This window comes from Stylophora pistillata, chromosome 10 (assembly GCF_964205215.1).
Source record: "Stylophora pistillata chromosome 10, jaStyPist1.2, whole genome shotgun sequence".
In the NCBI taxonomy this organism is placed as follows: domain Eukaryota; kingdom Metazoa; phylum Cnidaria; class Anthozoa; order Scleractinia; family Pocilloporidae; genus Stylophora; species Stylophora pistillata.
The window spans coordinates 25,381,672-25,405,925 of record NC_142528.1 but is presented as its reverse complement, the minus strand read 5'-3'; the positions used below and the strand labels follow the sequence as shown (position 1 = coordinate 25,405,925).

Here is a 24,254-nt window from a genome sequence, read left to right as displayed (position 1 = left end):
ACATGTTGTCTGTCGGTATTCCATCGTATTCTAGTACAGAGTACACAAACCTTCTCAAGACTAACCTATTTGTTTATTTCAGCTGTTCGTGTCAGCAATGGGACCTCCAGGTGGTGGCCGTAATGACATCTCTGATCGATTTACACGCCATATGAATATCATATCTATTGACTCATTTGATGATAACACTATGACTAAGATATTCACCTCCATTGTGGACTGGCACTTTGCTAAGGGATTTGACTCTTCCTTCGGAAGACTGGGAAAGGTAAGGCCGATGTTACCCTGGATTGCGTATCCTTGCATGCACTTTGATGAAAATTCTAAAAATGAATTAGTAATGTTGAAATTTAGCAATGATACACATTCGAGGTGGGTCTTCCACTGCTGTTCTGTATATCGAACTGGTATTAGGAGTGTTTATATTTCGTAGGGGGGAAACCGCGGGCTCATTTCCCGATCAGTAGTTGGTAATTTTTTAACACTTGAGAAACAGCGCGAGAATGGAATCGAAGTGTTTAAGTGTAATGCAATTTCTTTACGAATTGTGATTAACATTTGAGGAATGACATACTTCGGGATTCTTGCAGATCCTTGTTCAAGCAACAATGCAGGTATACAAGTCTGTCGTGGAGAAATTCCTTCCCACCCCTAGCAAGTCACACTATGTCTTTAACCTGCGTGATTTCGCGCGCGTCGTGTTTGGAGTACTCCTCGTTCCCTCCACACACCTTCAAGAGGGGGATAAGTTGATTCGACTGTGGATCCACGAAGTGTACCGAGTGTTTTACGATCGGCTAATCGACAACAACGATCGAGTGATGTTCTTTGAGATGATGAAAGAGACAACTAAACAGCAGTTTAAGAAAGACATGGATGGCTTACTGGACCACATCGTGCCAACAGGACAGAAACTCAAGGATGATCATATCAGGTTAATTTCTTGTCATTTTATGACATTTTGTAGAACCAAAACCAAGATGATCATAGTAATTAATCAGAATAAGATAAATCCCTTTTGGAAGCGAATGAGAACTCGAAGTAGCAACCGGCAAACTGCTTGAAACTCGGGTGACCAAGTCGTGGTAGGTTTTGACAACGCAAAGTGGGGTAAAACTAGTACAATCTTGCATTGCTTTTGCAAAAATAAGTTCTTAGCAGAAATTATCTTGATCTTGGGCCATCAAAGTTTGCTCCCTCCCCTGAAGAAAAGACTCTCGTCGATGCACAAAGTAAAACTCCTTTAAAACGAAACTCTCGCAAAATTTCCACTTATGCCATAAGGTGTTGTATGTTTATTGTGTTATGCTGTTGGTTTTTTCAGGAGTTTATTTTTTGGTGACTACATGGTCCCCGATAGCGCTGAACGAATCTATGATGAAGTCACCGATTTAACACTGTTAACTCAACAAATGGAAGGGTATGCGAACATTTGTTACTCACTTTATTACCGCGAAGGCCTTGAACAATCGGTTTTGATCCTCATAGATAATGTAAAGAGGCTTTCCTCAGCCTATTTTTTTCAATTTGTGGTCGTGTTCTACCTTTTGAAGGTTTGTTTCTGTAGAGCCTCCTTGACGCGCGCTTCTTGTATGATTCTAGATACCTAGATGAGTTTAATCAGATGAGCAAGACGCCGATGTCTCTTGTGATGTTCAAGTTCGCCATTGAGCACATCTCGCGAGTAGCTCGCGTATTGAAACAAGACAATGGACACTGTCTACTCGTCGGTAAGCAGTTGGACAGTTGTGACACAGATCTCAGTGAAACCGAGTGTTTTTTTTTTTTTTTTTTTCAATTAAATTTTGTAAAAGCAAACAAAAATAGTCACGAAAGTAGATAACACACTCACATAAATTCACGCGAAAACAAGCAAACTGCTAGACGGGCGGAGAATTCAAAGATGTATCTTTGAATTAGTTGGGAAGGTGCCGTGGCGCGCGTTTTCAAGGCCAGTTACGCAGCAAATTGAAGCAAATTCATTGCAATGCTCTCAGTACTCTTGATGCTCAAAATTGTTGTACCTGAAAGTAATAACTGTACCAATAAACTAAAGCAGTTCCTTCTGACCAATCGCCTTGCCCCTTTCGCTCCCAAGATCTCATTAGTAATTCTCCTTACTGTCTGCCATACAAACCTTATGATGTTAGTTTGGAGAATTTGGTATTGGATCAACTAGTAATCCTTTAATTGTTATCTTTCTTTATTCTCATCACTTGTCTGCTTGATGTTGTATTGATATTGTAAGGAGAAATTCTGCCTTGGTCACTCATAAGAGTGTAAGAGTTAACAGAGAGAAGCGTAACCAAGAATAAGAAGTCTTGGAAAACAACGGAAAAGTAACGAAAACCAAACATAAAGAGGCATCTTCTCACGCGCTTGATATTCAATGAGTAAAGCAGAAAGTGCTTTGTTTTCTTATATTTGTAATGATCTTGTAAGTGTCGCTGTTTTTCAGGTATTGGCGGAAGTGGTCGTCAAAGTGCAACCCGTTTGGCTACATTCATGGCGGACTATGATCTTTTCCAAATTGAGATAACTAGAAACTACACGAAGAATGAATGGAGAGAGGACGTCAAAAAGGTAGCAGAAATGATTTTTCGGTTCCACTCAAGTATTATTCACTGAAAAGCAATTCTTACCATTGTGAAGAAGTTTGAACCTTGGGCTTCCAAACTAGTACGGTCTCCCCTATCCAACAGTGTCTTCCTTCAGTAGTAGTCGGTTTTTTTTTTTCGTTAGTCGTCGAGAGAATCGATTAAATGACACTTATTTTTGACGGTTGAATAACTTCCCACTTTCTTGCAGATGCTGATCAAAGCCGGGGTGGACGGAAAGCAGACAGTGTTCCTGTTCAGTGACAATCAAATTAAGGAAGAGTCATTTGTGGAGGATATCAATATGATTCTGAATACTGGTGATGTTCCAAACATCTTTCCCGCAGATGAGAAGGCGGACGTTATTGAAAAGATGCAAACTGTGGCCAGAGTAGAGGTAAGGAAAAACAAATCAGCAAAGTAGAGCTTTACTGTGAACGCGAAAGAACTCCGGAGATCATTTGTAAGGGACATTTAGTCCAAGTTCACACAGTCTTTGTCCTTCATATTTAAGAAAGAATCCTTGTCTTTTAAAAGATAAAGCCAAAAGGTCCCAAATTAAAGCTCATTGCCGTGAACAGTCAAAAAATATTTACCAATCAAAGCGTGTTTAGCATAATTGTCAGTGAATGATCACACATATGGTAACTTTTCCGTCTTCGTGATTGTGGAGGAAATGGTCTTTCATAATCTTTTTTTATGTTTGGGTATCCAAAATAATTATTACGTTTGATTTTCTGCTGACAAAACTTTTGTAAATCACTGAACACGAAGTGTGTACAGAAACGCACAAAGACCACAAGTAAAACGCATGCGCGCGCATTGAAGTCTGCACTAGAGCTGACGTGTGCAGATGTCGTTACAATTGATGATTATGATGTCAGTCAAATCCGTTTTTCTCCACTAGCAACAAGTTTGGGTGAAAAACAGCCGATCAGAAGCTTACTTTTTCATCTCAAAGCTAACGTGTATCAAATCATCGCTGCGTTGGCGACCGCCTCACTGAAACTACCTTGCTATTCTATAAAACGCATTTTTTATTTTAACAAAGATTTGGAAAGAAGAAGAAAGACAAGAAAGAAGGAAGCTCTGAATTCAAAGAAAACTGCGTCGATAATTTTCTTACAATGATTGCTTTTGGCGCGCGTCGGAATCAAACGAGTTTTCCTCGCAATACAGCGAACAACCTTTTTAAAGTGAGTGGCACCTTATTTGCAAATGTTTGTAACTCACATATTTTTTTTTTTTTTCTTGCAGGGCCGTAAAATCGACGCTACCCCGCTGGCGATGTACAACTTCTTTATCGAGCGAGTCCGTGCGAATCTTCATGTGGTATTGGCTATGAGTCCCATTGGTGATGCTTTCAGAAGCCGAATGCGAATGTTTCCTTCACTCATCAACTGTTGTACTATCGACTGGTTCCAGGTAATTGCATCAGATATCCTCGCTGAATAGATACTTGTTTTTTTGAAGTCAAGGGTTCGTCAAAGTGCAAACAACGTAAGTAATGAATACAGCGTGATACTGAGCACCATATCTGTCAAAAGTTAGCGAATGAAAGATCTACAATGTAATTGTTTGGATTCTTGTAACAAATTATGTCTTTGTGTGTCCCAGGCATGGCCGGAAGACGCACTGGAGATGGTGGCCAACAAATTTCTTGAAGAAGTGGACATGGCCCACGAAGTTCGTAAAAAATGTGTGTACATGTGCAAGTATTTCCATGAGAGTGTCAGAGAATTATCAGACAGGTGAGGGTGTTGCACCTAGTTCGGGTAGCTGACAAAGTTTTCATCGTCAGGATTTAACTTGAAATATAGCTTTGTAATGATTAACTTCAGCTTAGTTTAGTAAAAAACGCACTTTCTTTCAAATTTCCTCTTATTCTCGTGCATTTGCACGCATAATTTACTAAAGATAAACCTGAGCCTGAAACAGGGAAACAGATAAACAAGCTATTGAAGAGGTCTCTTGGTCTCTTACGCCGGTAAACCAAAGAAAGAGCTTTTTCGTTGTCTTTTAAAGCAGCCATTGGTTGTTTGTTTTCAATTAGCAATAGGTTTTTGCCCGACCAATTTGAGCACGCGGAGTATTATAATATCAGTTATGAGACAATACTAGGTAAATGGAAATGGACATACGTTAACGTAAAGGTGTGTTCTAAAGATTTTGTACTCGAATCAAGTCTCCCAGTCTCCCCACTCCTCCCAGTGTGGAATGCTAGTCCATCGCAAAGTGACCCTACAGCATTTCATCAGGGTTCCCTGACAATTCGCAAGTTCTCATTAACACTCCTTGGTGGAGAGAGGCATTGTGACAACATAGCGTTTCGCCTCAGAGCACAACATATTGACTCGGCCAGGTGTCGAACCTTGACCTCTAAACCCGCAGCCAAGAGCACTAACCATAAGACCATTGCGTCTTCCACTGGTGTGGGAGAATGTGAAACCTGCAGTATTTAGTAGGCATTTGGACGAGTCAGCTGTATGTTACAGATTTGATCAACAGTTTTTCATCTTATGTCTTTCCACAGCTTTTACGACTCTCTAAGACGCCGTAATTACGTCACGCCTACGTCTTATCTTGAACTCATCATGACGTTCAAGAAACTCTTGGACATCAAACGACAAGAAATAATGACACTCAAACAGCGTTACGTCACAGGTTTGGAGAAGTTGGACTTCGCTTCCTCCCAAGTATCCGTCATGCAACAAGAGCTCAGTGATCTGCAACCAGAGCTCATCAAGACCTCAGCGGAAACGGAAAAACTGATGGTAAAAATTGAACAGGATACTGTTGAAGTTGAAGCCAAGAAAGAGGTGAGGTCGTAATGGTTTACTTTTTAATGTTCTGATTTTCTTGTTAATTATCAGTTTTCCTAAATTGCCGTACATCTTTATCGTGCTTACCGTCAGCGAATAATCTTTCTTTCATATTTTTTTCATGATATAAATGACAATTTTGGCATCGGGTTTCCTATTTTGATTTTGTAGGAATGAATTGTGAACCTGTCACTAAGTTACCTTATAATATCTGTCAGTTCGAACTTGCGCGAGTTTGGTCAATTTAGCAGGCCGTATTTCACTGTACTAACCGTATTCTAAGTCACGGACCGAGTTTTCCTGCTTGAATTTACGGCCCAACATAATAAATAAGGGTTATTAGCCTGGCATTTCTTTTTATGAAGTAATATTTACGATTTATTTTTTTCTTTTGATCTGTTAGGTTGTAGCAGCTGACGAGGCAGTAGCCAGTGAAGCAGCTGCTGTAGCAAAAGGAATAAAGGAGGAATGCGAGAGTGATTTGGCAGAAGCCATGCCGGCGCTAGAGGCGGCCATGCAGGCCCTGAACACACTCAAACCAAGCGACATTAGCATGGTTAAAACCATGAAGGTAATGTCAATTTCTGGGTGAAAATATCATCACTGTTGTTTGTGTTTGCATTAAATGTGGTTCTTCATCCAGCCATGACATTTAAGTTAAATTGCACCAACGAAACAGAGAATGTGTGCTTTCAAACCAGTAAAAATGTTAAGTAATGAAGACTTGTGTCACTTGATTACTATGAAGGTAGTAAGCACTATTTCAGGATTATAAATGGATCTTGGTTTAGACTTCTGCCAATGAAAGCGCTCAGTACAACTATCGGTGAGGTATTATCTTGACTGAAGGCATAAACTGGAATACGTTTTAACAGTAACATCGTCTATAGCAAAGCAATGTCATTTGAAGTTCAAACTTCACACAAGCATTGGGTTAGCTTAATTGTATGTTAAACATCAGTACCCTGGTTTACCATAATTTATCAAGTTCTGACTGGTTCTTAATGTATTTCACATTTTTGACATGATTTCGTCTTGACACCCTTTGACTTGCACTAACGCATGGCGTGCTTAAATTTTTAGAACCCACCTGCTGCAGTGAAACTGGTCATGGAAGCTGTATGCATCATGAAAGGCCTTAAACCCGAAAGAAAACCTGATCCCTCGGGCTCGGGACGAATGGTAGAAGACTACTGGGGACCTTCTCAGAAGATGCTGGGAGACATGAAATTTTTGGAGTCTTTGAAAGTTTACGACAAGGATAACATTCCAGCAGCCATTATTAAAAAGATCAGAGATAAGTGAGTTGGGTGTCTTCAGCTTTGCTTCCTTTATTTGACTTCGTTAGTAAGAAAGCATTTCCGTTCCTGCTTTATTTATGACGTTTAAACTCTGAATTTATTTCAGCGGATCTTTAATCGTATATTTTCAAAATCACGTTTTTATTACAAAATTAATTTCCAAGCGTTCTAATGATCAGCGAAACTTTGTACAAATTGAAACGTATTTGCGTTTAACGGAACATACTCTTATTCTATCCTCCAGTTTTGCATGTATTATCGCCATATCGCCTTTTCTATGTTTCTTTTAGTTTTCTGTAGTTCCAGGCTGAAGTTTGGATGGGCACAGCCCAAATTGATCATAACCTTTTATTACATCTTCCCTTCAAGAACTCTGTCAGGAACTAAATTACATGTCTCTTTGCTTTCGTTCTTTTCAGATATGTAACTAATCCTGATTTTGACCCCAATAACATTCGCTCAGTCTCCTCAGCTTGCGAAGGATTATGTAGATGGGTTCGCGCTATGGAAGTTTACGAAAGAGTTGCGAAGGTACGCTCCTTAAGATGTTCCACTAAAGCCCTTAGATCAACACTATGCTTTGTTGGTGCTGCGCGTTTTCAGTTTCAAACAAATCATTAAGGGAATAAAGGAAATTACTTACCAGACTCTCATGTAACGTCACCAAGCACTATCATAGTACTTTTTCCCTTATGAAAATAATTTTGCTGTTCTCTGTGGGTGGGAAGATATCATCCTGAAGTAACGCAGTCTGTTCCAAGCCTGTTGACTTCTATGATATGCAGTATTTTTTTTTTTTTTGGTAGGTTGTCGCACCCAAGAAGATAAAGCTTGCTGAAGCAGAGGCCGAACTTTCCGTGCAAATGGAGAAATTAAACGCCAAGCGAGCTCAGCTGAAAGAGGTTGGTTTATTGCCGAGTTCTAAATAACATAAAAATCGATACGTTGGCCTCCAATGAAAAAGAAATCTCGTGAACACCTCACTTTGAATGGTTCGCCCTGCGTTATCGTACACTTGCACTATTTTCTTTTAGTATATTCTGAAACAGTGGATAGCGTTGAAGGCGCGCTCTGATTGGCTACTCAAACTCCGAGAAACTCGCGATTTGCGCCCCCAAAAAAAGTCAAAATAGTATTTTTGAGCTACATTATCTCAATGTTTACAGCAGAGCTGTATATACTATCCAGCACTAGTTACCTCCTCTTTGGTGAATAGCTGTTAATTAATGTACTTTTGTACAACAGAATTTTCTTTCTGTTGGATAAATTCTTGATCTTGATCGTCCTTTTCAAAAGCATCTATTTTTGCAACAATTAGCCGGTGACTATTTTTTTAAAGCGTAACATAACGCCATGTACGTTTTTTCGATCGAATTCCTTCATAGAACAATTCATAGTGAAAGCTGTGTTACTTTGCATCGTTCCTATTGGCTCCTGGAAGGACCGTCTGATTACCGTTCACCATTATTCGTTGATAACTTTTTCGACTCTCTTTCTTGCGAAGGTTGTCGATAAACTTCAAGCGCTGAATGACGAATTTGACGCGATGACCAACAAGAAGAAGGAATTGGAGGCCAACATTCTGATCTGCGAGCAGAAGCTGGACCGAGCGGAAAAACTGATTGGAGGACTGGGAGGCGAGAAAGACCGCTGGACGGAAGCAGCGCGGGTGCTGGGTGAGAGATATGACAGGATCACTGGTGATGTACTTCTGTCTTCAGGGGTAGTGGCATACCTGGGCCCTTTCACAGTCGACTTTAGGAACGTAAGTTAAACCATGTTGAAGAAAACCCCGTTTAAAGCACGCAAAAAAAAAAAACAGCTCACAAACATGTTTCATTTTGTGCGACTCTGTGATCTCTGTTGCGTATCAGCTCGCTAGAACCAAAGTTAAGTTGGGTTTCTGTGAAATCAGAAGGTCAATTTAAAAAGTTTACTAAGGGATGTGGAGTAATGCCGTTCTTCTCGAAAGGTGTCTGAAATACTGCCAATTTATTACCTTTGACATCAAACAACAGTCCAGTTCCTCCCCTCCTCCCCCCCCCCCCCCGCTCCTCTTTTTAGAGATATTCAATTTTTTAAAGTTCTATATTTGGAATTACTCCTTAAAATTAGTGGATCTTATTCCTGTCTTTTCTCTCCGTTCTCAGGACTGTATATTCAGTTGGGTAGAACAATGCAATGTTAAAAAGATCCCATGTTCGGAATCGTTCTCTCTGAATGCGACTCTTGGTAGCCCAGTAAAGATTCGCGCGTGGAACATTGCTGGTCTTCCTGTGGATTCCTTCTCAGTTGACAACGGCATTGTTGTGGATAATGCACGAAGATGGCCGCTTATGATAGACCCTCAAGGTACGAGTGACATTCAAGATCCATAACTAAACTCTACACGGTTTTCCATGCAGTTTGCATTATTTATGTGGAGAGAATTCGTTAATAGATCCAACTGTGTTTGTATATATTTTTTTACACATTTAGGTCAAGCCAATAAATGGATCAAGAACATGGAGAAGGAAAACAAACTATCCGTGATCAAACTTTCTGACTCAAATTACATCCGTACCCTGGAAAACAGTATTACGGTGAGAGGAGAATGGACAGAAAAATTGTTAAAAAAAGAATGAGTTTTGTTTGTGTCTTCATGTGAAGGGTCCAGTGGCAAGGGGAAAATAGTCAACGCCAAAATCTAAATTTCATGATAAAGGAAGTTTTCCAAAGGTGGTTAACGCTCATTGATAGCAGCGGAGTGAGTGTGAGAGGTCAAGGTCAACTAAGAGTTGCAACTTGAAGGGGTCAGTTGTTGCTTACGTAGGGCGCAAGCTCAAGTCGCCCCTCAGTTGTGATATAAGCCACACTTTTTTCCCTGTTAGACTTTCGCATCCGGCTGGCATGACTCCGAATTGATGAAAACCGCTCTTTTTGTAGTGTCCTTCGACGTAAACAGTTAAGCATGGACTTTTGAGTCGACTTGTAAAACTTCACTTGGGGGCCAATAACATTGAAAGGAGATATAAGAACTATGTTTCTGGAGAAAATCATCTCAGTTTCAAGCAAAAAGACACCCATTTTTTTTTTGTAACACGAGAAAAGCCAAACCCTCAAAGTAGTCGAAACTTTCTGAAGTATAATGAATGTTTCCTGAACGCGTTGTTCGGTGTATTTAGTTTGGTACGCCAGTGTTGATGGAAAATGTTGGAGAAGAATTGGATCCCATACTTGAGCCTTTACTTCTAAAACAGACATTCAAACAAGGCGGCGTGGAGGTATGTTTTTACCTAAGACCCGAAACATTCTTTGGAATGAATAAATCATTGGCTGATCTCATCTGAGATTGAAGTGGGTGCTGCGTAGGTGGGAGAGTATATCAAGTTAATTTGGCCGTTTATCAACTGAGTTGGTAATGTAAATAAGCTACCGTAAAGAGTTCCTAAAGTTGATCTTTCGAGCGTTAGTCCTTCGTCAGGGCGAATGTTGATAAAACCAAATTATCATCTAGGAGTGATCAGTCTTTCTGAATTCCATGAAATGATGACTGGATGTGCCTCAACTAGTAATAGCTAGAAGTGTCTCGACTTCTCGTCAGATTTCTTGCATATTTAGTTTCCTGTAACTGAAACCTAATAAAAAATGAAAGAAAGAAAAACATCGGCCAAACAGAGCGAAGAAAAATTTTACAAGAAGACCATGAGATCATTGTCTAAGGAGCCAATGAAATCAATGTCTAAGGCGTTAAAAAACGCGAGAGACAAACTGATTGGTTTTTGTTTTACACTTGATTGGTTGAGAAATGGGCCGAGTTTTCCATATCAATCGCAATGCGTAGTAGGCCCAGATTAAGGTAATGCAAGAGTATTGTCCAATCTCAATGAAACATTTTGTCAGAGGTAGCTCATCACAGGTTACCCATGCATTCTGATAAGTTTCTTTACGATAATCAGCGAGCACTGAGTTATAATCCAAGTGGAAAGGCACTGACTCACTATGCAAAGTTAGTCTCTTGTCCCTTAGCTTGAACACAGCATTGTTAGCACGGCTCTCTAGAACTGCAAGCCTCAAGAACTCACTAGTACAGAGAACCTGCTTTAAAATAGTCGTTACAATCACTATCTTGCTCTCTTGTTCTGTTTTGCTTAGTACCTCAAACTCGGCGAAAACAGCATCGAGTATTCACGTGACTTCCGATTTTACATCACCACGCGCCTGCGTAATCCGCATTACCTGCCGGAAATCTCCGTCAAGGTGACACTTGTGAACTTCATGATCACCCCCCTGGGTCTGGAAGATCAATTGCTGGGGATTGTAGCCGCTAAAGAGAAACCTGAACTTGAGGAAAAGAAGAATCAGCTTATTTTGGAAAGTGCTGCAAATAAAAAACAGGTGCGATATGAAGAGTGTAACGGGTGGATTGGGATTGGGATTGGGATTGGGAAGCCAGAACTAAAGGGGCTAGTTACCCCAGGGATTTTATTTAACTTCTCCACTGCAAGGTATGGCAACCGCAACAGCAGGTAACCAGTTACTGCGGGCCCTGAGAAAGAAAACGATGGGAAAATAACGTAACCCTTAGTGCAATACCCCCGTCTCTACCCCCTAGATATAAACGCTAGTTACCCTAGGGTTTTTTATGATTATAAAACAACATGACGTACCCCCAGTGCCATAACCCCCTTGATATGAACGCTCTGTGAAGGATACTCATGACTACAAACGAAGCTTGTTTAAAAAATTGAGAGGGTTAAATGGGATTTGTTTTTAAAATTACTTATACATTTATTTATTTTATGTACATGTATTTATCTCTTCACTTATTTGTTTATTTTTAGCTCAAAGAAATCGAAGATAAGATTCTAGAGGTCTTGTCGTCGTCTGAGGTAATATTTTTATTCTTTTAAATGTTATGATCTACTTACAAAAGGCGATGTATTTTTTGAACGTTACCCAAGAACGTTCGGTATGACTTCAGTCACATTAGCGCATTAATTAAAAAAAAAAAGAATTCGAGGGTGTGCTGTTAGAGCTCAGCTTGGTTATGTTTTGGCATTCAATTTCAAGATCATTTGAACTTGGCAGCCATAGAAGTCAGTTGAAATCTAACCTCCGCAAAACGTCTCTCAAATAGTTTCTTTTCATTACCTATGTCACTTATTTATTATAATTATTTGTTTGTTTGGTTTTTTTTTTTATAAAGGGAAATATCTTGGAGGATGAAACCGCAATCAAAATCCTTTCTTCGTCTAAAGTTCTTTCCGAAGAAATCTCTGCCAAGCAGGTAAAGAAATTCAGTTCACACACAATGACACACACCACTAATTCTGAATTTTACTTGGCAACATATCTGACCTGCAGTATGCAAATGTTTGGGCAGGCTAGCCAGTCTCACGTTCATAGTTTTCCAGATTCACTTTTGAATGAAGTTTCATTTTATTTTGGTCAGATTACGAAAGATTGTCTGACATATCGTCGCCAAAATAATTCATTTAATGCCATAATAAATACACCTTCGTGTAAACTGTTTTGGCTGCAGTCCCTTTCCTATCGCTTTCTAAAAGAACGAGGATTGTTTCCAAAGATTGCTTTAAAAGTTTGATGTTTAACAGTGAATGCCAACACACTGTTTTCTGGACTCTTCGCTGGATATTTTCTGTTCCGCTTTTTTCTACGTAAGAGCAGCGCGTCTTTGGATACCTGTAGCTTAAGGTGGCTGAACACAGATTTCGCGCGCGCTTTTGCTGATACAATTCAGCGCGCGCAAAAGGATTGCAAAAAAAGACATGCAGAGCAGTCATTTCGCTAACTCAACACGTACCCGCTCTATCTGTGCTATTTTTCTCTATAGTTGGCGCAGTGTATAGAGGGCTTCAATCTTTTATTACAAAGATATGTTGGAAAAGTTAACGGTGCAAAGAACCCAGCAATTCTTAGCTTTTTCGCCGTTACCGAAAGAACCCAGTTAAATGCAGCGCATGCGTACTAAGTAAAAAAATTGCGAATGAATGGAAAATTACTTTCTCGGAAATATGCCTATTTCTTGAGAACCACTCATTAGAATTTCACGAAATTTGGCTCGAAAATACTTTAGGAAATAAGTAACTGGAGTATTGAAAAAAAATTGATTTTAAACAAAGGAAATTCTAGAAAATCGAGTGAACCTTCAACAAGGGATAATCAAAGATCTCTGTTAAATTGTTAGCAAAATGGTGTTAACTTGTGAGTATCGTTACTAGCTCGCTGCATGCAAATTATAAAGAAAATCTAATGACTAGATTTTCTTCAAAGAAACAAAACCAATTTGAATTGCCTATTTATATCTATTCATATCGCCATGGCAACGGCACCTACGTCAGCTTAACTACCGAAAAAAACAAAGTTTGTGTTGTTAACCTGCTTGCTGCCAGTTTTGGCGACCGAGAGATCGAGGGTTTTAGAGAAAATGGTGAAAGAAACAAAGGTATCAAAAACTGTGTTCAGCCACCTTAAGTTCAAAGTGTACCGGAACCTTAATACATTAACTATTTCACTTGATCGACATTAACTTTTAGGAAATCGCCACGGCAACAGAAAAAGAAATAGACGAGACACGTAATGGCTACAAGCCTGTCGCAGTACACTCGTCTATATTGTTCTTCTGCATCTCGGACCTGGCTAATATTGAGCCTATGTACCAGTACTCACTCGCTTGGTTTATTAACCTGTACCTTCAGGTATGGAGTGCGCATGTCATTCTTCTTAATTGCATGGCAGTGATATAACGAGCATTCTCATTGATGGATTATTCGTCTGTAACTCCGTTTCGTTGAATTTGTCTTTGAATTATTTTCTTTTGATTTTTTTTTCTGTAACAGTCTATCAGCAACAGCCGTCCTTCAGCTGACTTGGAAGAAAGAATCGAAAATTTGAACGATCACTTTACGCACAGCGTTTACTCCAACGTGTGCCGCTCACTGTTTGAGAAGGACAAGCTGTTGTTTTCCATTACTCTGACCATCGGCATCTTGACGGGAAGGTAAGTTAGTTCATTTCTTCACGTGTAAAACAAAGTAAAAATAGAGCGCGTGTTTTTGGTAGTCATTAGAGAATAGAGTGTAGAGGTTACGATACTGACAATGATCGCTTGATATTTAAAGCTTTGTCGAATCTGAACTCTCGGCTGTCTGCCTAACCTCGGAGGAGGGAGAGGGGGCTGGTGCTAGAGGTAAGCACGTTCGACTTCCAACCAAAAGGTCCAGAATTAATCCCGAGCGTGATTGTCATAAGACACTAAACTTTTACGATGTCGCTCTCTCTCTCTCTCTCTCTCTCTCCAGGGGTGTGGATGGGTAGGAGCAAATTTTCAAATAAACGGGAAGGAATGGCGGGGAATTATCTGCCATTAAATATCAAATTATCCAGGAGACGGAGCTATGTTCGTGACTACTTTGTGCAGAAGAAACAGGGATAAATAAGCTCCAGCTGCCTTGTGAGTCAGTATCGTAGGAAGGCATTGCCTGCAGAGCTGACTGTTTTCACATCTTTATTTTTTAGGGGTAAAGTTGATGATCGAGTTTGGAGATTTCTGTTAACTGGAGGTGTTGCTTTGGAAAACCCATTCCCAAACCCGTGCTCAGAGTGGTTGAGCGAGAAAGCCTGGTCCGAGATCGTGAGGGCCTCCGATCTACCCAACCTAAATGGACTCAAAGACAGTGAGTAATTGGAGTCTTTTCACAATAACTGTTGAATTACCCTGTAAATGTATATGGGTTGGGGAGACGTGCATTATGTCAAACAAGCAGGAATAGTGATGGTTCATGATTTTTACTTTGAAAATATTCGAATGATGTGTAGAAAATTCTCAACAAGTTATATCCCTCCAAAGAGCTTAGCAGGTTTTAACTGATAACTTCTAGTTATCAGTCTAAAAGTCAAACTTGCAGTTATAGTTTTGCACGAACTTGCAGCAGCAAATACGTATTTTACATGGCCAACTGTACATGGTATGATTTTCGTTCGTAGGTTTTCCAGATCCAGGTTGGAAAGCATTCTATGACTCAGCAACTCCACATTCCGAGAAAATGCCCGATCCTTGGGATGCTGTGTCGGGTTTAGACAGGCGAGTTTCGTTCTATTACATTTGATTTCTCGAGCCAAGTAAGTTTTTTGTAGTCCTTCCACGAGTAGATCACGTGTCACGTGCGTGGTGTGTCTGCACCCCGCTTCATTGTGACAAGCAACAAACCATAAATAGTCTCTAATTAATAGAGAATTTTCTTTCGAATGCACAGCAGGGCTCAAAGTTAACTTTTTAGTCCACTTGCAGGTTGGCTAGTAAGATTTTTTTCCACTGCCAAATTCATCGTTACAGGCACTGGCACTCTTGAAGAAAAAGTTACTTTTGATATATGTAATGAAAGTGATAGCTCCAAAACCACAAGAAACAACAACAGCACGCGAACGTGCAGGTGTGGCACAGAACTTCGGTGTAATACCACTGGCCAGTGGCTAACAAAAAGCTCAGCGTCCACTGTTTTACTTGCCTCAGACATCGTTACTACATTCCTTCTTGCGTTCGAACAGCTTTCTTCAAATGTTTGGGGAACACGAACGATTCTGACTCGGAAACGTTTGCCAGTGGATATTTTTCTCACTCGCAGATTATCGAAATCATTCGCCGCATTTTACAAGTTTGCGAGCGTGAATTTCGAGCCCTGGATAGGTCAGGTTGTCCAGTTCTGGTAGTTTGAAGCGCCTAATTATTCTCTCAGAGAACGAGCTTATTTCAGCTGAAAACCGCCTCGGTCATACGGCGGGTATATAATAAGCACTGTGTATAACAAGCATCTCTGTGTTATTTCAGACTGGTGATTCTGCGTTGTCTCAGGCCTGATAAGGTTGTTCCCGCAGTCCAGGTATGTATTACACTGTGGAATTTTAAGTGAGTGCTTCCACGTTGGCTTAATATCGAAGGGAAAATGTATTGTCCTCGGTGTGGTGAACCTTACAAGTTCTCTCCATTATTATCACAAAGAATGAGAGTTTCCGTTTTCAGAGAGAGAAACGCATTACAGAATAAATTATTCTTTGTCATACTGACAATTATTTACCACCTTGAAGATGAAGTAGAACGCAATTTTGGTACAGCGGGTACACCAAATGATGTTAACATCGACGCACAGCCAAGTGGTCCGCTTGGCCGCTAAGCCTGTTAAACTGTGCGTGTTTAAGATGGACTGACATGCACAACGACGGAAAGAAGCTCTTCTTGCACGTCTGCTCTTTCCTGTTGTTCTTTCTTTCACTTTCGTAGAGCGTTTGCTAAGCAGGGTACCGAGGACGAATCAGATAAACTAATCAAAAGACATCCTCACTTTATTTATCTTATTAACAGGATTACATCGTGGAGAACATGGGCCGTTCGTATATTGAGCCGCCCACATTCAACCTTCAACTGAGCTATAATGATTCTCATTGCTGTGCGCCTCTGATCTTTGTGTTGTCGCCTGGAGCCGATCCAATGGCTGGTCTGCTAAAGTTCGCAAGTGACAAAGGGTTTGGAGGAAACAGAATTCAAACAATATCTCTCGGACAAGGGCAGGTAAGTCCAGGATTTAAAGAATGATTTTCTAAAGTAAAGATATATTTTATACCTAACCGTAGAAAACGAGGAGGCTAAGAGAATCAAAGTGACGTACACGTAGATTTTGAATTTGCCTCCTACTGACACCCTCCTATTCCTCTTTACTTAAGTACAATTATTTTTCTCGTTCTCAGGGTCCCATAGCAGCTCGGATGATAGAACAGGCTCTAAAGAAAGGTACATGGGTGGTGCTGCAAAACTGTCACTTAGCAACCAGCTGGATGTCAAAACTGGAGAAGATCTGTGAAGACGTCCTTGTGCCTGATAACACACACAAAGATTTCAGATTATGGCTCACGAGTTACCCGTCACCAGACTTCCCTGTCTCTATTTTACAGAATGGTTAGTGTTTTGTTGTGTACGCGTGCGCTGCACTCCCACGTTATCAACCGTTAACTTCTCCTTTCCATTTCAACACAACGTCCTTGGAAAGGGTGAAGAGACTATTCAAAACTATCATCTAGAGGGTTTTATCTTGATTTAACATTGACTTCTCATGACTAGTTTATAAGGAAATGTGCAGCAGATGGAAAGGAGAAAACCAATCAGATCTTGGGAGTGAAATTTTAAAGGATGAACGATGCAGCGAGTGTATTCACATGGATTATGGATTAATTTCTTCGTTCTTCTCTTGCTATTCTTGATTAACTCACCCATCTTCAGCCATCTCAGTTCCTTCTTGTCTAATAACAAACTGTTATTCTTTTAACAACAAACATATGAAATACATATATATGAACTGCGGTTATGAAACGTATATGTGCACGATCCTTCGCAGTAAAGCACTATTTAAGCAATAGTGAAAATCAGACCTGAAAAAAATTCAGGCCTGTACGGGATTCGAACCACTGACCTCTGCGATACTAGTGCAGCGCTCTACCAATTGAGCTAACAAGCCAACTGGGAGCAGGCCATCAAATTAATTCGACATAAACCCGTAGATGATAAATCAAACAACAAACATATGAAATACATATATATGAACTGCGGTTATGAAACGTATATGTGCACGATCCTTCGCAGTAAAGCACTATTTAAGCAATAGTGAAAATCAGACCTGAAAAAAATTCAGGCCAGTACGGGTTTGATGGCCTGCTCCCAGTTGGCTTGTTAGCTCAATTGGTAGAGCGCTGCACTAGTATCGCAGAGGTCAGTGGTTCGAATCCTGTACAGGCCTGAATTTTTTTCAGGTCTGATTTTCACTATTGCTTAAATAGTGCTTTACTGCGAAGGATCGTGCACATATACGTTTCATAACCGCAGTTCATATATATGTATTTCATATGTTTGTTGTTTGATTTATCATCTACGGGTTTATGTCGAATTAATTTGATGGCCTGCTCCCAGTTGGCTTGTTAGCTCAATTGGTAGAGCGCTGCACTAGTATCGCAGAGGTCAGTGGTTCGAATCCCGTACAGGCCTGAAATTTTTTTCAGGTCTGATTTTCACTATTGCTTAAATAGTGCTTTACTGCGAAGGATCGTGCACATATATGTTATTCTTTTGTATAAAACAATGCAAAATGATTTCCAAATTTCCTATTGAGGAGCTGTGGAGACAACTGTAGTTTCTGTGTGCTTTACCCGTTGTAGTCCATTTGATACTACACTGTACCTGAAGAGAACAACGTAAATACCAGAGAACGTGACCTATTCTCAGTCAACACGCAATAGTTGTTTATAACGTGTCATTTTTTTAGGAGTGAAGATGACCAACGAACCTCCAAAAGGTCTGCGCTCGAACTTGTTACGATCCTACCTAAACGACCCCATTTCAGACAGGGAGTTCTTTACTGCTTGCAATAAGGTGAGCCAAGTCCTTTCCTATTGGTTTTTTTATTCTCATCAAAAAGATTTTGGGAGAAACCATGACAACACCGAAGTATAGTAAGGACGAATTTTCAAAACATTTAAGAAAGTAGAAAGGGTTTCCGCTCAGGTCAAGACGCAGGTCGAAGGATTAAACTTAGAAATTTCGCCGCAATTAAAAGGTTGGTTTTTCTGTTGTCTTTCTCTCCATTTTAGCCAGCACCTTGGGAGAAGCTGTTGTTTGGTCTTTGTTTCTTCCACGCCTTGGTGCAGGAGAGAAGGAAGTTTGGTCCCTTGGGGTGGAACATTCCGTATGAGTTCAACGAGTCGGATTTAAGGATCAGTATGAGACAATTACAGGTATAGTCATTTTATCAGAAACTTGGTTTAAACTATTGGTGCGCTTTTGGGTTAAGTGTCGAAACCTCCACAACAGGGAATAAAGGTAAAGGAAATATCTTCAGGTGCGTAGGAGAACTCTGAAGGGGGGGTGGGGGTGGGGGGGGGGTGAGAGTGAACAATTTGCGATTGATTTTGTTCCGCTATTGACTGGATGTAAGGATGGCGCTTAAGGATTTATCATCATTGGAATATGGCGCTTTTAGAATGCGATTTTATTTAAACTGTTTAAACTATTTAAAATGTACTAGCTATCGTGAAAAACAGGTGTCATTTTACACTGTCACCTCGCCCCGCCCTCTATGATAACCATCTTCCTACTCTGTCTAGTTCCTTCCGTCCATTGGGTGGTCTTTGTTAAAAAAGTCGACTACGCTACTCCAATCGGAGTAGACATACTCAGCGTCTAAATTAAAAGGTTCCTCCTCCTTTTAGATGTTTTTAAACGACTATGATGAAGTGCCCATGGACGCTCTGACCTATTTGGTTGGGCAGTGTAATTATGGCGGTCGGGTGACTGATGACAAAGATCGTCGATTGTTGGTTTGCCTTCTGTCGATTTTTATGTGTGATGAGATCATAGAAAGTGATGATCACAGGTGAGTCTTGATGGATATGACTGTTAAAGATACACTTGACAATTCATACAAATACTTTATTATTTAAAGATTTGTAAAATAGGCCACAAGTGTTTGACATGAGACGTTTTACTCGTTAAAGGGCGGTTAGCGTTTATGTCGAATTGAACTTGAAAATTGTATCAAATTGTATGTTGAGGCTAGTGATTTTTGCCTGCAAAGCAGCTAAACTGAATCATATTTTGCATCAACCACGGTTTATCTAAATTATGTCTCGAAAAAACATTTCTCAGGTTAATCTTTCAGTCCGTGATTTGCGTACAGTTTGTTCCCTTTTAAGAGTCGTTTGGTTCGATTTTGTTAGATTTTCAGACAGCGGTACATATTACGCGCCCACCAAGGGAGACTACGAATCTTACGTGGATTACATCCGGGACTTACCTCTCATTCCTCATCCGGAAGTGTTTGGTCTCCATGAAAATGCCGACATCACCAAGGACCAGAAGGAAACTCAGGAGGTAACTTAGTGACATCTGTCAACGTGCGTCAACTAATGACCAGTTTCACTTAGGACATTCTGCAATCATATGTTAGTTTCGAAGCTTGCATGAATTATTTGAAGCCCTCGTGAAGCGTTAACGGAAGATCAGATTAACTAATCGACCGCAATTTTCTATTTTGATAACGTTATTGATCATAGAAATGACGTCAACAATGTTCAAAACTAAAGTGAAACCACAAGGTGCAGCCGTGTGGTTTCGCTGCAAAGTTTTGAACTTTGTTGAACACTTGTTTTTTTGTTCTTTTTTTACAATAACATTGAAATTTTTATGCAAGCTTATGCGCCGAAGTTTTTGGAAAACCATGCGCGCGTAACATGATCGATCGTTGCCTTGTTGTTTGTTCTGTCGTGGTGGTGTTATGCAATGACTTTACAATAAAATACCAGTAAGAAATGGATAGACTCTGTTACCCTTAATCGTTTTTATCGTCCACTTAGTTTTATCTTTTGTGCCGTTACCTTTGGCATCGGCAAGTAGTTCTTCGAGGTCGTCTTCTTTGCAAACCGAAAACCGGCTTTTTATATGGAAGATTTTTTCTTCCTTTTATTTTTTCCAACTAGACAAGTTCTTGAAAAATTTCCTTAAGTATACCAAACTTAACTTTCGGAAATTCGTCTCTGTCCATATCACATGCAATTGCTTTTATGAGAGAAATTTTTTATCCCACATGGAGAGAATTGCTGAGTGTTGCGTTACATGGTACGTCATTTTTATCGTCTGTAACCTTTTTGACAATAGTTCTCGACCAATGACTGCGCGAGAATTTCTTCAGTTGTGATAAGAATTACTAGTTCGCAGAATCAGTAGTTCACTTGAAAAGTGCAGAACTTTTGTCACTGTAAGCAAAACACCATTTGAGTTCCTGAGCATAACTTTCCTCTTCCTTTTCTCTCCCTGTAGTTGTTTGACAGCATATTGTTGACCCTGCCCCGTCAGACAGGAGGCGGTGGGAAGTCATCAGCTGAGGTGATAGAGGAACTTGCTGCTGACATCTTGTCTAAGTTTCCTCCCCCGTTTGACATAGAGATGGTGATGAACAAGTACCCTGTGGTTTACGAGGAGTCCATGAACACTGTGCTGAGACAAGAACTCATCAGGTTTAACCGACTCACAGAGGTGGTGCGAAGTACGCTCTACAATCTACAGAAGGCTATCAAGGTAATAGGGCCATGATGGAGTGAGTCATGATCTCAGCAAATGTATTTAAAGCTGCACTCTAAGGAACTCAACTTCATGCTCTGGTTTAGACTCAAAATCTACTTCACGTTAAATACAGTTAGTGTGATAAAAAAGAAAAAGAAAAAACTCAAGACTATCTAGTATGAAGAAGTTTTGATGAAGGCCATAATTTGAAGTGAATCCTTACAACTTTGTTTGTACTTCAGGGTTTGGTTGTTATGTCAGGTGATCTTGAAGACGTGTTTAACAATATGTTGGTCGGAAAAGTCCCGGCAGTTTGGTCTGCTAAATCCTATCCGTCCCTAAAACCTCTGGGAAGCTATGTCACTGATCTGTTGGAAAGGTGAGGAATGATGACGAATTGATTGACTGACTGAGTGACTGACAGACTGACCTACGGACCGAGTGACTGACGACTGATTGATAGGCTGGCTGACAGGCTGACTGAGTGCCTCACTTGCTGAATGAGTGAATGAGTGACTGACTGACTGACCAACTGACTAACAAGCGGACTTTGTGATTCAGTGATAAACTGACTGACTTACTCACTCGTTCTAATTTGATTTTATTAAGTGAGTTGATAATGTAACTTGGCTCCCGTAGAGAGTTTCTCAAGCCCTTCGTCTGTGCGAGTAGGACTGAATTACTGACTCATTTACCCACTCACCCACCCACTCACTTACTCACCCACCCACTCACTCACCCACTCACACACCCTTCACCCACTCACCCACCCACTCATCCACCCCACCCAACCACTCATCCACCCACCCACTCATCCACCCACCCACTCACTCACTCACTCACTCACTCACTCACTCACCCACTACTCACCCACCCACTCGATAGTGTGCAATAATTTAGAAAAGAGAAGACCGAGAAAAATATTAATTTTACAACTTTAATTGGTCCTTAGATTAACATTCTTCCAAGACTGGATCGACCATGGCGTGCCTAACGTGTTCTGGGTCTCTGGATTCTATTTCACCCAATCGTTCTTGACAGGTAAAGCTCTTTGTGAATCTATTTGTCATTTTTGTTGTCAAGGGCATTGGCCCAGTGTGTGGCGTGCTAGACTCCGAGTCAAGACACAACACTGTTTATCTATCATGCCTTACGAAGGGAGGAATAAATGAAAATCGATATATTTTCTGTTCAAATCAACCAAGTCACTCATCTATCGGACACTAAGTGTATGTTTTAATTGCTGATCAGCGGTTTATTTCGTATTTCCTTTTGACAGGCGCCCGCCAAAACTTTGCTCGGAAGTACACTATTCCTATTGATCACGTGGGTTTCCAGTTTGAAGTAACGAAGAGCGAAAGAGAGATGGAAAACAAGCCTGAAGATGGGGTTTATGTATACGTAAGTATCGAGTATGAAATTGGAGCTGAAACTATTTTATGCTAAATTGAGCAAATATCAGCAAAGCTAAAACCAGTTTCAATTTATGGCATGTTTTGCTTGAAGATTGATTGTTTTCACAGGGTCTCACAGAACGTTTCCTTGACCTCGGTTTAACTAGAGTGAACTGATCCATCTTAGAATTTTTACTCGTTGATTTTCGTTCTAAAATTTTGATTCCTTTTTCGTTCTTGTTTACTGATTTGCTATATAGTGTATATTTCTTTCTCTTTTTTTCCTCAGGGCCTGTTTTTAGAAGGAGCCCGCTGGGATAGAGAAAAAATGGTGGTATCTGAATCTCAGCCAAAAAGTTTATTTGATACTTTACCTGTGGTATCCTTTAACAAATTATGTGTAATGGAGAGTGGGTGCCTTCAGAAAGGAACATTAAAGCGACCCATCAGCCTACTGACTTACTATCCTATGAACATATAGTCAATCGTAAAAAGGACTGACTGAGTCTGAATAACTGACCAATCGACCGACCGACCCACCGACCAACTGAGTGAATGACTGTCGGTCTGTCTGTCTGTCTGTCTGTCTGTCTCATGGTTTGTGTGTCTGTTTGTTGTTGGTTCTCATCCTTGCTCCGAGAGTTTTCTTCGGGTCCTCCGGTTTTCCTCCCTCCACAAAAATTAGGACAAGAAGGCAAGGACAAGAAGAACCACCTCGTGGAATGTCCTTTGCTAAATTCCCATTATTATTATTATTATTATTATTATTATTATTATTATTATTGGCCTGACTGACCAACTGAGTGGCAGACTGGCCGATAGACTGACTATCTGTCCGTCTGACTGTCTGTTTGTCTAACGGACTGTCTGTCTGACTTATTTACTATGACTCTGTGACTCACTAATTGATTTTCAGTTTTATTATTGTATTCACCCGATCTTTGAGGAATCCCTTCCCTTCCCTTTTTTTCCCCCTATTTTTCTTAACCACTTTGCTTGTAGATGTGGATCATTCCTGGCGAAAAATCCTCTTTCAAACCCAAAGCCACCTACTCCAGCCCAGTGTACAAGACAAGCGCTCGCCGGGGTACTTTGTCCACAACTGGTCACTCGACAAACTTTGTTATGTACGTGGACCTGCCGTCCAATAAACCCGAGAGGCACTGGGTCAACAGGGGCGTTGCACTGCTTTGTCAATTAGATGACTAGTGATGAGTGACGGATCATTTATATCGCTTTAAATGGCTTCCTCTTTCTTTTCCTTTATTGTGAGAATTTTGTTTGGGGAGTGCGCAATTGAATTACTGCTTATTTATAAAAGAAATAACTTATTGTCATCAAACGAATCTTAATGTGAAACAGTTTGAAATTCAGGTATAGTGTGAACTTTTTCGGATTTCTTCTCCTTTGTCTTTTCCCGTTTAAAGTAGCCACAGTATTTTGAGGATTTTTTTTCTTTCACATTAGAAATCATACTTTCATACGTCCTTTTCAGTTTCAATCAAAGCTTTGCATACGTAGTTTGATATCCTTGTTTAAAGAGTGAAAACGTATTTATTGGCAAAAACTGTTGCAGAGCAACAAAAGTAAGGCCTTCTCAGTTGTACATAGCCAGAGTTATTTTTAAAAACGCATGGTAACTTGAGTTAAGAGTTGTTTGTAACTAGACTAAAACTTCATCCTAGTTTTGTATTCAGAAGAGTGAGGTAAACCACAAATATGTCATTAAACGATCATAGTAATACACAGAAGTGTTTTGTTTTACCTTTTGTTTACGTTTTCCGTCATATCATCTCGAGAAGGACTGGGCACAAACGCGCGACGATAGCCTTGTCTGTAGCTTGCGAGAAGGTCCTCATACTAGTGCTGCAAGACGCGCGTTTCTCCACCCCTGAGGAGATTTGAGACGGGTTGGGGAGAGGTTTGCTGGGGACTGGATCTTTCATACTTCATTATCAGTTCCAAACCTCTGGGTAGGTTTTTATAGATTATGCTAGCATAATTTTTGGCATAATTTGAGTAAACTGGCATAATTTCTG

At 40.3% G+C, this 24,254-nt stretch overlaps 1 protein-coding gene across 1 annotated transcript in view; it reads left to right on the top strand.

Annotated features, from left to right (window-relative positions):
* LOC111323036 (dynein axonemal heavy chain 3) overlaps positions 1-23,966 on the top strand; it is a 57,259-nt gene extending 33,293 nt beyond the window's left edge. Inside the window, exons 51-87 of the mRNA XM_022926309.2 lie at positions 83-268; positions 591-934; positions 1,325-1,420; positions 1,603-1,730; positions 2,459-2,583; positions 2,809-2,994; positions 3,855-4,022; positions 4,215-4,348; positions 5,131-5,416; positions 5,823-5,990; positions 6,503-6,720; positions 7,140-7,251; positions 7,527-7,622; positions 8,225-8,485; positions 8,871-9,072; positions 9,199-9,302; positions 9,885-9,983; positions 10,855-11,097; positions 11,544-11,591; positions 11,909-11,989; positions 13,260-13,421; positions 13,563-13,723; positions 14,242-14,399; positions 14,710-14,806; positions 15,551-15,602; positions 16,082-16,288; positions 16,465-16,672; positions 18,030-18,136; positions 18,355-18,498; positions 18,973-19,136; positions 19,480-19,633; positions 20,579-20,836; positions 21,064-21,200; positions 21,774-21,862; positions 22,101-22,222; positions 22,505-22,594; positions 23,218-23,966. Coding sequence (XP_022782044.1) covers positions 83-268; positions 591-934; positions 1,325-1,420; positions 1,603-1,730; positions 2,459-2,583; positions 2,809-2,994; positions 3,855-4,022; positions 4,215-4,348; positions 5,131-5,416; positions 5,823-5,990; positions 6,503-6,720; positions 7,140-7,251; positions 7,527-7,622; positions 8,225-8,485; positions 8,871-9,072; positions 9,199-9,302; positions 9,885-9,983; positions 10,855-11,097; positions 11,544-11,591; positions 11,909-11,989; positions 13,260-13,421; positions 13,563-13,723; positions 14,242-14,399; positions 14,710-14,806; positions 15,551-15,602; positions 16,082-16,288; positions 16,465-16,672; positions 18,030-18,136; positions 18,355-18,498; positions 18,973-19,136; positions 19,480-19,633; positions 20,579-20,836; positions 21,064-21,200; positions 21,774-21,862; positions 22,101-22,222; positions 22,505-22,594; positions 23,218-23,424 — 5,802 coding nt within the window. The 3' untranslated portion in view covers positions 23,425-23,966. The remainder of the gene's footprint in view (positions 1-82; positions 269-590; positions 935-1,324; positions 1,421-1,602; positions 1,731-2,458; positions 2,584-2,808; positions 2,995-3,854; positions 4,023-4,214; positions 4,349-5,130; positions 5,417-5,822; positions 5,991-6,502; positions 6,721-7,139; positions 7,252-7,526; positions 7,623-8,224; positions 8,486-8,870; positions 9,073-9,198; positions 9,303-9,884; positions 9,984-10,854; positions 11,098-11,543; positions 11,592-11,908; positions 11,990-13,259; positions 13,422-13,562; positions 13,724-14,241; positions 14,400-14,709; positions 14,807-15,550; positions 15,603-16,081; positions 16,289-16,464; positions 16,673-18,029; positions 18,137-18,354; positions 18,499-18,972; positions 19,137-19,479; positions 19,634-20,578; positions 20,837-21,063; positions 21,201-21,773; positions 21,863-22,100; positions 22,223-22,504; positions 22,595-23,217) is intronic.
* The last annotated feature ends 288 nt before the right edge of the window (positions 23,967-24,254 follow it).